This window comes from Arachis ipaensis, chromosome B5, assembly GCF_059453495.1.
Source record: "Arachis ipaensis isolate K30076 ecotype BB chromosome B5, ASM5945349v1, whole genome shotgun sequence".
NCBI classification, from domain to species: Eukaryota; Viridiplantae; Streptophyta; class Magnoliopsida; order Fabales; family Fabaceae; genus Arachis; species Arachis ipaensis.
In genome coordinates, this window is record NC_142440.1 from 11,399,924 (window position 1) to 11,413,301 (window position 13,378).

General features: G+C 30.5%; 1 protein-coding gene across 3 annotated transcripts; it reads left to right on the forward strand.

Moving 5' to 3' along the window:
• The first annotated feature begins 7,946 nt into the window (after positions 1-7,946).
• LOC107642885 (ARM repeat superfamily protein) lies at positions 7,947-12,956 on the forward strand. Of its 3 annotated transcripts, none has more exons than XM_021123024.2 (7): positions 8,058-8,543; positions 8,651-8,806; positions 9,182-9,298; positions 9,443-9,628; positions 9,863-9,970; positions 10,225-11,387; positions 11,770-12,956. In XM_021123024.2, exons 3-7 carry the CDS (start codon positions 9,242-9,244, stop codon positions 12,509-12,511), a joined length of 2,256 nt encoding a protein of 751 aa, XP_020978683.1. In that variant the 5' UTR covers positions 8,058-8,543; positions 8,651-8,806; positions 9,182-9,241; the 3' UTR covers positions 12,512-12,956. The 3 variants fall into 3 exon arrangements, with proteins under 3 accessions (XP_016201867.1, XP_020978683.1, XP_088344460.1); XM_088488334.1 differs by having other exon boundaries at positions 8,142-8,543; positions 8,651-8,786; XM_016346381.3 differs by lacking the exon at positions 8,651-8,806 and having other exon boundaries at positions 7,947-8,543.
• Positions 12,957-13,378: the final 422 nt, after the last annotated feature.

The following is a 13,378-nucleotide window of genomic DNA, read 5'->3' on the forward strand; positions in this document are numbered from 1 at the left end:
GATGCTTTGTATAAAAGTGTGATTTATTAATTTGGTCACACTTCAAATAAAAACAACACTTTTATAATATATCAAAATTTAACCCTATAATCCATCATCTAAGGGTCAAAAAGAAAAATCATCACATGAAGACAATTATAATATCTTCATGGGAGTACCCACCTTTAAAATATTACTTCAATGTGTCTGGAATATACTATAGCCTACAAAAATTGGACAACTATACAAACTATACATGGCAACTAAATTTACAATAAAAAAACAAGTGATAAATATAGACATTTTTTTACAAAAAAACAAGTAATAAATATATTCTTTTCTGAATTTTAATTATAATTAACTTTCCAATTTTAAACTATTATTCAGCATGGTCATTCAAGTTATTGTTTTTCATATTTTTTTTTATAATTTACTTAGTCTCTCTTTAATATTCATTCTACTGATCAAGACAATCAAATAAATAATTTTACTCTTGATATAACTTAATCTCTCTAAATTATTCTGATAAAATTATAGCTTGTTATATTTTTTGAAAACGTTTTTGACCAAGTTGATTTTGATCAAGTTCATTTTTTTTTAAAAATAGATCTTTAGCCATTCTTAACTCCTTTTCTTGTATAATACTTATCGGTCATGTCATCACAATAAAATACTAGTTAACAAAAAAAAAATTAAATTGTCTCTTTTTTACTCAAAAATCGTATTATCTTTCAAAAAATAAACAATAACTAAATTAGATATTTACTCTTAAAATTTTGATAACATCATCGTCTTTCCATATTATTCATGGTTAGTGCAGAGACTGTTTGAGGATGAGACCATATGTGAAGATAATTAAGAGTTTATTTTGATAGTTGATTAATTGAAAATCTTCCTTAATGAAAGTACGGTTAAAAACTTAAAATCCCAACAAACATCAATATCGCCCTAAAATTCAGGTGTACAGTACAACTTAAAGATCCATACCGAGGAAGCACAAGACTCTTTAGCAGTTACATGGCAGTTACGATTCTCAAGAAAATGTAACCACGCCAGGGGAAAAAAAATGAAAAGAGAAAAATCAATCATCTAATTTATAGTGAAAACTTAGTATAACTTTTACGTGAAGTTAAGAGCTAAAAGTCAATTTAGTCAAATTTATTAAATTATTTAATAATTTTTAATTATCAATTTCACACAAAAATTAATTATACATGTGCTTTTATCTTACTTTATTTAGTTGCTAGCATGGTATATTGCCTGGACACTAACGTCGTCGTTGGCATAAAAAAATGAACATCAAGTGGGTTAATTCATAAAAATTTAGGTTAATTAGTTACGAAAGAAACAGCAGATAACCAAAGAAATGAAATCATTTAAAAATATGAAAAATAAAGAAGTTAAAAAGAAAAAACTGGCCTCGGCTTTTGGGTTAATAAAGTCTTAAAGTAGTCCGAGGTCCAATTATTTAATCAACTTCATATCACTAATCGGATAAAATAGTACTATTAAACTAATTAATTTAGATTGATTTAATGGTTGGTTATTTAAATAAATATTAAAAATTTAAATTTTATCTTGTATATGTAGTAATTTATTAATTAATTTATTAACTAACGATAAATTTTTAAATAAAATTTTGATTTCCAACAAATTAATTATTAATCTTTAAAATTTGTTTTTGTAGGTTTATTTTTGAATGTATTAAAAATATTGAATACTTTATTTAATTACTTAAAGACAAAAAGAAATAATGATTCATTGATTCTTCAAAGTTGTGAGTAATTTATTTATTTTAATGACATTGACAAGAGACAACAACTTAGATATCACACCACAAGCATTTAATTTGACAAAAGAATATAAATTCTGTTATAAAGTTACACTTATTTAAAATTAGAGATAATAGAGTTTATAAGAATCATCCAGTATATCCAACTAATTGATTACCACATAAAAATTTGTCTATGGGGATTTATTTTTGAATGCATTGAAAACATTTAATACTCTAATTAATTAAAGGCGAAAAGAAATAATGATTCTTAAAAGTTAGGAGAAATTTATTTATTTTAATGACATTGACAATTAGAGACAACAACTTAGATACGATACCACAAGCATTTAATTTCACAAAAGAATATAAATTCGGTTATAAAGTTACACTTATTTACAATCAGAAATACTATAGAGTTCATAAAAATCATCCACGATATGCAACTAATTGATTACCACATAAAAATTTGTCTTTTGTGGATTTTATTTTTGAATGTATTGAAAACATTTAATATTCTAATTAATTAAAGTCAACAAGAAAAAGTCGTCCTTTTTGTAAAAAAGGAACACGATTCTTGCAAGAAACTAGCATATAATAATATAATAATATAATATGGATATGGAATGATGTTGATTGTAATTAAATTTATATATTAAATAATATTATAAGAGTTAGAATATATAATTATTTAAATTTAGTATGTATTTTATTTTGTTAATTATTTAAATTTAATATGTATGTTAATTAAGTATATATAAATTGTTAGAGTATATTTATTACGGTAAAGATATATATATATATATATATATATATATATATAGATAATAATAATAATAAACGTAATAAAATTTTTTATTCTTCCGTTATTTTTTTTAACCTTCTTCTCATATGGTGTTTATTTTATTATTTTATCATTTAATTCTGTAGATTTAAACAAAATTTTATTATGATGCAATGAGTATAAAATTTGCGATAAAGTATAAATCTTTTACCACATATGAGAATTTATAGTGAGGGTAGTTTGTAAAAGATAGATTTGATCGATTTATTCATCAATGGCAATGAATGAAGTAGAAGAGGTAATGAATTTAGATATACAAATTTTATTACAGCAGATTTTTAGAATTTTGCAAGGATGATGACTCTGTTTCAAATTTTTTAAATTCCTTTCAGATCTAACACCAACTTTCTTTAAAATTTTTTAAATTGTTACTATATTTATTTAAGGGAGACATCTGGAATCGTTCTTACAACCACTCTACTGACTACATTAAACTACCATACTTAGTCTAAATTTGTGCAGAACTATCTAAAATTGAAGAATAAAATTATATTCATCAATGGCACGTTCTCAAATAAGCTCCAACAAATAATTTGTATGATACTTGGGACTGTTGCAACACATTTTTGCTATCACAGCTACATAGATCATCGAGCCCAAAAAATTTTACAGAGTGTACGAACTAGAAAAGGATCTCAAACATCGATTATGAGGATGATCTATTTCGAATTGCTGAGCTTGGGGAGAATTTGTTCATTACAAAACTAGGTGAGTTATCCATCACCTCTTATTATACAAAACTGAAAGAAATCTGAGAAGAACTAGACGAATTTAGATTCATACCGACTTGTACTTGCTTGAGTAATTATAGCTATGGATTAGACATAACGAGGCAATATAGGTTGCAGTCTTATATGATTAAGCCATATTTCTTTTAGTAGATTACAACAATTAAAAAAAAATGCATTCATTCATCTCATGTCCAAACAATGATATATCATGTGATCCATGTCATTTTACAAAATAAAAGATGTTACTTTTTTCTAATACTTTGAATAAATCTAAATTTCTTTTTGATTTGATTCATGTTGATATTTGGAGGCCTATTGTCACACTATTTACTTATGGATATAGATATTTTTTAACCATTGTTGAGGATAAGAATAGGTTTACTTAGATTTTCTTTATGAAAAATAAATCTAAAATTCGTTCTCTTTTAGAGAATATTGTTGAAATGATCTACACAAAAAAAAAAATCATGGTAAAAGCCATTAGAACTAATAATAGGCAGAAATTTTTTATGACTTCTTTCTATAAAAAAAAAATTAGATCAAAGAAGCTGTGTGGAAACATCATAGCAAAATAAAATTGTTGAAAGAAAGCATCAAAAAATTCTAAATGTAGCTAGCTAATCTTCTAAGTGGCTCATGCTATTTACATAATTAATAAAGTATCCCAAGTTGTATTCAAACACAAGCCATATCAGATTCTTAATGGCAACATTACAGAGTTAACTTATCTAAAGATTTATTTTGTTGTTTAGCTTTTATTTCTACTTTATATGCTCATCAAAAGAAATTGGATCATATAGAACAAAAGTGTGTCTTTCTTAGATATAAACCAAGGACAAAATGCTATATTTCGTTTGGTATTAAAACCAAAGAAGTTGTTATTTTTTGAAATGTTGTTTTTTATGAATTCTATTTTTCTTTTAAAGAGATCTTGTCTTCAAATGATCAATTCTTAGACTTTAAAAATTCGTACTCTCAAAATTCTAATTCTTCTCACCTTGAAATGAATTTTCATTTTAATCATTTTTGCAATAGTGAAATATCAAATACTTTGTGTAATTTGGACATTCTTTCTAATTTCAAAAACAATTTACCGATAAGATTAAGGGACTTGTATTATAATAAGAAATTCTCGTTTCTGAGCCTCATGCACCAACATCTAATTCTCATACATCATTCTTCTCCTCATTTTCACTCACTTGAACTTGCATCTCATGATTTTTCTCCTGGCTAACCTTCTATTTTTGAAGCAAATAATTTGAATCCTGTTGCATTAAGTAATCCAAATAGTACATCTGAAGTTAATGAACTTAGAAGATCATGCAGGCAAAGAAAACAACCATCCTATTTGCAAGAGTACCATTGCATGCAAGTCAATGTTTTGGCTCAATAATTTTCAACTTTTTTTTGAAGTGAAGCATCTAATTTTTAACTATATATCTTACACACTGTCAGGTATAAAATTTTTTCATCTACTATATCCTCCACCACAAAACTAAGAAGTTATGAAGAAGCCATCCTCTATGATTGCCAACGTAAGGCAATAACTACTGCATTGAAGGTTCTTGAAGAGAATAAAACATGAAAACTGAGTTCTCCTCCTTTTGGAAAGAAGGCAATTAGTTACAAATGAATTTTCAAGGCCAAGTTCAAACCCAATGATGAAGTAAAACGCCACAAGACAAGGCTCATTGTTAGAGGCTTCACTCAAATGACAGGTTTAGACTATTTTGATGCCTTTAGACCAGCTATCAAACTCACTACTTTAAAAAAACTTTTGGCTATTACTACTATTAAAGGATGGTATGTCCATCGGGTGGACATCAATTATGCTTTTTTTCATGGAGATTTATTAAAAGAAGTGTATATGAAACCTCCATTAGGATTAGCAGTGCCAGCTGGTTCAGTTTGTACGTTGGAGAAATCATTATATGGCTTGAAACATGCTAGTAGATAGTAATATCAGAAGTTGTGTTGTGTTCTCGTTGACGATGAATATGCTTAATCAAAATTAGACAGTTGTTTATTCACTAAACTATCTTATTGAGGCTTCACATGTATCCTTGTTTATATGGACGACCTAGTTTTAGCAGGGATGATTAGAGAGAAATTACAAGGATTAAACAGCTCCTGGATACAAACAACAACAACAACAACAAAGTCTTGTCCCACTAAGTGGGGTCGGCTACATGAATCAAACGACGCCATTGTGCTCTGTCATGTATCATGTCTACAGAAAGACCGTTTACATGTATAACAGCTCCTGGATAACAAATTTAAAATTAAGTATCTTGACAAATTAAAAGTTTTTCTTGGTTTGAAAATTGCCAGTCAACCGGACATTGTCATGTATTAACGTAAATATACATGTGACTTGCTTGATAAGTTTGGGTTGATGAATGCAAAACTAACCTCCACGCCAATAGATCATACAACTCATCTATCTAAATCTCCAGAAAATTCTCTTGATGATGTTACTCCTTATAGATGGCTAATTGTACGTTTAATTTACCTCACCAATACACGGCTGGATATATGCTTCGCGGTTGCCAAATTCAATCCGTTTCTAAATTGTGTCACAACAAAATATTTTTAAACCGCTTTGCATGTACTTCGATATTTTAAAGGTGCTCTAGTTAAGCGAGTGTTAGTTTCTACAACAATCTCACACTCACTGCCTTATGATTTTTGTTTTTTGAAAAGTCGTTTATTTCTTGGCAAAGTAAGAAGCAACACATTATAGCTCGTTCCTCGACTGAAGTTGAATACAAAGTCATGGCTCTTGTCACTTGTGGAGAGTGTGACTCTCGTACTTGTTGAAAGATTTTAGAATATCTCTCTCATCCTATCGTTATGTATGATGACAATCAATTTGTTCTCTATATCACTGCAAATCCAGTTTTCCACAAAAGAATTAAGTATATAGAGATTGACTGTCATACTAATCATCATAGAGTCCAGAAAAAGCTGAATAAGCTCATTTCAGTTTCTTCAACAAACCAAATTACTATGTCATGATGAAATCACTTTCACCTAAAAGTTTATTCTATTGCAATGACAAATTGGATCTCATTAATTTTCATATTTCTCAGTTTGAGAAAATATAATTAAGATTATATATTAAATAATATTATAAAAATTAAAATATATAATTATTTAAATTTAATATTTATTTTATCATGTTAATTAAATATTTTTAAAGTAATGTGGTGTATATAGATTATTAGAATATATTTATTAAAATAAAAATATCTAATATTCGTATATATATGGATAATATAAATAATAAAGATAATGAGATTTTTTATCTTTTAACTATTTTTTTTGTCTCTTTTCAAAACCTCTTTCTGATATAGTACTTACTTTACTATTTTACGGTTTTACCACTCAATTTTATATATTTAAACAGCGATCTATCATTGATCATAGAAGAAAAAACAAAATAAAATGCTATATATAATTTTGCCTCTGAACATGTTTAATAATAATGAAACCGTAATCATTCTACTACAGTAAACATGGAGATTCGGACCTACAAATTAATATGAGAGAATACTTTAGTAAAATACTTTAAGTCAATTATAACATACAGATATAAATTCATACAGACAATACAAATATTTATTTTAAATCATACAAATTATTATTTAATAATGTTAGTGTCACTGTTGATATACATGTGTAGTTATTTTTAACCATAAAAATTTAATCCGTACAAAACAAAGCTTTACAGTAATACTTCCCCTTTATTTAAGGGTTGAAATCAAATCGATATATTATCAACAGTAATATATTCAAGCTCTAAAATTTGTTTGATCTCGATGAAAATGGAAGCCACAAAACTACTGGGGATTATTTATCCTTATCCCAACCCTAATGAATGCACAACTTTATCAAATGGATAAAAAAGTGAATACAATAACAGGAGCCCCAGTAGTGAACTAATACAGTAATACCTATACATTTCAACACTGCTAATAAGTTAGGATTTTGACCTTGGGAAAATAAATATTACGAAACAAATAGCTTAATTGTAGTTGTTATTGTATTCAAGGGAGTCCGCGGGTAGAAACGTCAGATATTTGTCCCAGTCAACCAAGACAAAAGCAGCCACCCTTCAACGCTTCAATGGGACCCACTTCCCCTACTCGGTCCTCATCATCAACGCTCCACATTCCACAATCATCACCAACTACAAATCATGCATCTTCTGTTACTATACAACACCTATAAAGCACTCCACGGTGAAATGATGACGAGCAACGAATATTAAAATTAACAAAATTTAAAATTAGTCATTAAATTAATTATTATATATTTATATAATATTTTAACATATATTTTATATAAATAATAATTTAATATTTAAATTTTAATAAATACATAATATAATTATAAAATTAAAATTAATAAATAACTATTCATACACAAATATTTTTTTATCTAAAAATAATAATTAAAATATAAATATGTATTATGTTAAATGGTTTATTTAGATACATCAAATTATTTAATATTTTTAGCCATGACTACATGTTTTAAGTAAATAGTTATCAAATTAGTACGAATTTTTATTATTTTTGTAATTAAATGTGGTATCTATTAAAGTGATCGTTTTCTTGTGTATTAGGGCCGGGGTTGGTTGACTCGGTCTTTGGTGGAAAAGGCAACATTATGATGGACAGAGATACACTGCTGCTAAATATACAACTCGTTGCGGAAAAGAATCCTCAGGTTGACCACTCGATCTTTTTGTACCACCTTCCCTGAAGCTGAGGCAAACTACTTTACCTACAGCAAGCAACATTTTTTTCTCATACCTTTCTTTCCCTTATCTTAATAGAATAGAAATATAGCACGCTCTTGGTGTATGTGGAGCTGTTGTTTTATGACTCCTATTCATATCTTCATTTGTGGCAACTTTTTCTATTTCTATTCAACTTAGTTGGGTTTGTGTTTGGGTTTTTAATCTCTGCTTGTTAGATATTATGAGCTCGGACACACGCTTCTATTTCTTCTTCAAATCGCTCATAATTTCGTTCAACCGTTGCTTCTTGTTCACCTTTCTTATCTACGGTACTGCTGCAAGGAAACTCCTTGCTTGTTCCTTTCAACTCTCTGCTTAGTAGTGTTTTCGTTATTGCTTGGAGCATGGAATTCTTCTTTCTCTGGTAGCAAAGGAGGAAGGTTGCTTGCTTAGTTACTGTTTTAGTTCAAGGTAACCAAATCTCCTCTTTTAGTCTTTTATTCCTATGGAGCTGTTGCGATTTACTTTAAACCTTCCGTTTCATCCTTAATTACTGTTCATCATCCCTAATTGTGCAGGATTGTGAAGCTATACCACTGTCACTTCTTCGAACGTCTTTAGATTAATGAATTATTTCCATTTCCATTGATCGAAAAAAGTGACAGGGACAAATAGAATGGAATAGATGAGGATCAATCTATCTGTTTCATACAAGTTAATTTTTAATTTCTACGGTGACAAACTTGCCTTTCCTTTAACTCATATGCTGAGTGTTTTGCCGTTTAGTCCCTCTTCCCTTAATTTGAATTTATTGCAGACTTCAGGTTGAATCTGCAACCTGTTAAATTTTGTGTAAGAACTATGAGGAGAATATTTCATGCAAGTGTTTTGTTGAATATAGAGGCTTTTTCAGATGGTTGATCTCTTCTAACATAAGCAAATCTATCACTTTTGTAAAAGTAACAGTTATAATTACTAGTGGAATTTTTCCTTGAGATGCATATTACTGCTTATACATATACTCTAAAAAGGTCATTTTGTGGCAAGTTTTATAATGTCAGGCATATAGCTTTTCCATTTTTTCTGTCTGACCTGTGGTTTGTTCTCAGAGTAATCATACTTGGTGTTCAAAGTGTAAATTAACGGAACATCCAAGGAACTCTACCAGTATGGGAACTGATAGTGGTGAAGAAGCGGAGTCATTACCAAATCCGCGCTCCTTCAAGGTAAAATATGTGATTCACTTTGACTATATTGTGTGGATTTTCTCAGACATTGTACTTCAGTGACTATCCTTGTCCTTTAGGTCTTTTCAACTATACTTGGATGCTTGAACTTAGCATTGTTTTTATATGAATTCAATTTAACAGGTGCATAGTAAACTGTGCGTGGAACTCATGAAAATACTAGCAAGAGTTTTGAGGATATTTCCGGCAATAGAGGAGGCTCGGCCTCGAAGCTCGTCAGGAATAGAGTCTCTGTGTTTGCTGAACAATGCAATCGATAAAGCCAAACTACTACTGCAGCATTGCTCTGATTGCAGCAAACTCTACCTGGTATGTAACTCCTTTTTTTAAAAGATGAAAAAATAAAAATAGCTTTCTGTGACATGCATCAGTACTCAGTCTGTTAATATCAAAAACTGCTCAGAGAAATAAGGCCACCATTCGTTACTCAGTTAATATCACATGAAGAAAAATATTAGTGACTTAATTAAATATTGATCATCAGTGGATTATACTAGGAGGGTGCATGTGTCAGAGTTTAATTGACTTGAATGTTCCTTTCAGGCTCTGACAGGGAATGCAATACTTCAAAGATGCCAAAAGGCAAGAAAATCATTATTGCAAAGCTTGATCCAGATTCAGGGTATGGTTCCAGTTATTTTAGCTGCAGAGGTTAGTGAAGACATCTTCCTATTTCAATTATTTGAAAGGCATTACACCCTTAAAAAAAATTGTGAATTTGTTTTATAAGATCTAAAGATTACAGACAAAATCCACCCAATGTGAAGAGTTTATTCTCTAGTTTTATTAGAAGGGGGAAAAAAATCTAATTAGCCTCCGGTACTACCCTTTTTAATTTGTATATTTTTAAGCTGAAACTTCAATTTAATACTCTCATTGGTACTGAAATGTCTCTCGGCTTGCAGGTTTCTGGAATAATCGATGATCTTGAGTGTGCCACATTTGTCTTAGACTCTGCCGAAGAAGAGGCTGGAAAGGTTGTTAAGGAGTTGCTTGAGCAAGATACAGATACAATGGACGGTTCTGCAGTAAAAGCTCTTCAGTTTGCAGCACCAAGACTTAACATTACATCCCAAAAGGCCATCTTAATAGAGAAACGATCTATTAAGAAGTTGCGAGATAAAATTGGAACCAATGACCAGAAAAAGAAGGCCATTTTGAAATTTCTTTGGTATATACTGGACAAGCATGGAAATCACATCATTGGGGAAGAAATGGAGAAGGTCTATTCCAATAATGATGAACCAATGGCCACTGAGAACTCTAGTCGCCATTCTCAACAAAGGCATCAACCTGAGTCTGATCCATGCTTGCACTATGACCAATATAGAAATCAGACTGATGAGTTTGGTAGAGCTACACCCCTTGAGGAGTATAAGTGTCCAATATCGTCAAGATTGATGTATGATCCTGTTGTCATTGCATCTGGTGTTACATATGAAAGGATGTGGATACAAAAGTGGTTTGATGAGGGTAATGATACATGCCCGAAAACTAAAAAGAAACTAGTTCATATGGGAATGACTCCTAATATTGCTATGAAAGACTTAATATCAAAATGGTGCAGAAACAATGGAGTCTCCATTTCTGACCCAAACAGGCTAGTAGGAGGTTTTCACTCTTGGGAAGCTTCTATGACTTCCATCAAGAGTTTTGGAAGTTACATAAATAATTTTAACTTGCCACTGGATCTTAGTAACATGTCTCTTGGATCATTGGATACTAGTTACAATTCAGATGTCTTGCATTCTAAGACCACTCGTGAGTCAAATTTGAGGTCAATAATGACTAATGATGATTCTCACAAACGTCAAGCTCAAGAACAGATACGTGAAGCAAATTTGCAGCTCTTGTCCAAACTGCATGATCTCCAATGGGATTCTCAATGTCAGGTCATTGAAGATGTGAAAGAAAATTTGAAAAGCAATTACCAAGCTTTTTCTTCTGTATCACCTCAGAATTTCACTGAACCACTCATCAGATTTCTGAACAGTGCTTATGATCTGCATGATGTAAAAGCTCTCAGAGCTGGAACTCAGCTGCTGTTGGAATTTGTCAACAACTGCAGGCACAATTTCTTTTCCCTTTCTCATTTTTTCTTCTTATATTTCTAGTTGTTTTGATTTGGTTACATTCATCTAGTTTAATATTCTGTTGAGCTGTGTCAAAAAGATTTGATATTTATCCTTTTAAAACAGCAGCCAATAGTTTTAAAAAGGAAGTAAAGCTTGTTTGCAGTTTTCCTTGTAAGCATAGCCCTTTTAATATTCAAACTTGACATGTTTGCTGGTTTGCACTTTAGAGCCTGCAGAATCTTATTTCTTTTTTCTTTTTTTTTTCAAAAGAAAAAGTTTTTCTTCTTGAACTAAAATTGCTGGCTTGATTGTTTTATCTGTGCAGCTACTTTTAACCTGGAAATTCATTTTTACTTTTTATGTGATTTTATGCAGAAATGGTCTGAGTAATTTCAGTGAAGATGTATTCACACTGTTGGCCAATTTTCTTGATTCAGAAGTGACAGGAGAAGCTCTTGCCGTAATGGAAGAACTCTCTAGTTATTTGCATGGAAAAGCTAAAATAGCAGCATCCAATGCACTCACTTCTATTCTAAATATACTTAATTCTGATAACAAAGAGTTCCAACGACAAGCCATTGTAATATTGTATAATTTATCCTTCAATGGTGAAGTTTGTCCCCTCATGCTATCTCTCAAGTGCATCCCAACGTTGCTTCCATTTTTCAAAGACAGGTCCCTTTTGAGATACTGTATAGTTATATTGAAAAATCTTTGTGACACTGAAGAGGGTAGGAATTCTGCTGTTGAAACCAAGGGTTTCATAGCTTCTGTTGCCGAAATACTCGAGACAGGAAGCAATGAGGAAAAAGAACATGCACTTGAAGTCCTAATTTCTCTATGTTCTCAACGCATGGACTATTGTAGATTGGTTATGAGTCAGTATGTTATCTCTCATCTTTTCTATATATCCAAGAATGGAAGCGACAAAGGACAGGCAACTGCATTGGAACTGCTCCGTCTTCTGCAAGATGTGGAAGATGTGGAAGATGATGATTCCCTTGAACCAAATCTCAACAACACCTCCGGAGATTCAAACAGCCAACCTCAAGAGAGGAGATCATCAAAGGGATCAAAATTTCTGAAGAAACTACCCTTCTTAAAAACCAAGAGATGAAACTGAATTCTTCGGCTTTCCAGATATGTATGTTTGTTAGATGGAGCCTTGTGGATATGTCCCTGACATTAGTTGTGTCTTTCTTGCATTCTGTAGCATTTATTAGCTCTACATATTCATTTGAAATGGGTCTGCTGCTTAATTTTGCACCCTAACCAGCAGGTTGTATGATGATGTATAGTTCTGCTTATGATTTTGAGGTATTCTTTTGACATTTCAATTCAGGGCTTATTAGTTGTTAAAGATAGCAGGTAGTTTTGCCCTTTTTCCCTGAAATCAAGTGTCAATATAATTGAGACCAATTGACCCCCCCCCCCCCCCCCTTCTCCTTTGTTTTTCCTTAGTAATTCTTATTGTGTATATGTATTGAACACTTGCTGTATCTTCAGCACCCATGTAAAATAGATATTAATTATTGTAGGCTTTTGGTTATTGCATGGTGAAATATTCTGTGGTTCTCTTTCTTTTATTGATTTGATTATTTTGTTTAACTGGAAGTGATGTTAATGTGGAGACAAATCTGGCTTGTATTTATATGCTAAGCCAGGTTAGTGGTTTATTGATTATTGGTTAATATATATCCCTGACATGGATAATTGTAAAGGTAACTTCCAATTGTATTGACTCCTATTAAGAATTACTAACGTTGATAAATTTGGTTAATCTGGTCACCGCGACAACGATAATTTTTTACTGTTAGAGAGATAATAAAAAATTAGTTTAAATAGTTAAAATTTTTTATTTAATATTTATTAATTCTAGTAATAATTAATAAAATTTAAATAAAGTAAATTTTAGTTATTTTTAGTTATTTACTTAATTTTTTTGTTAGTAAACATTTTCAAAATTTATTTTTTAATGTGCCTT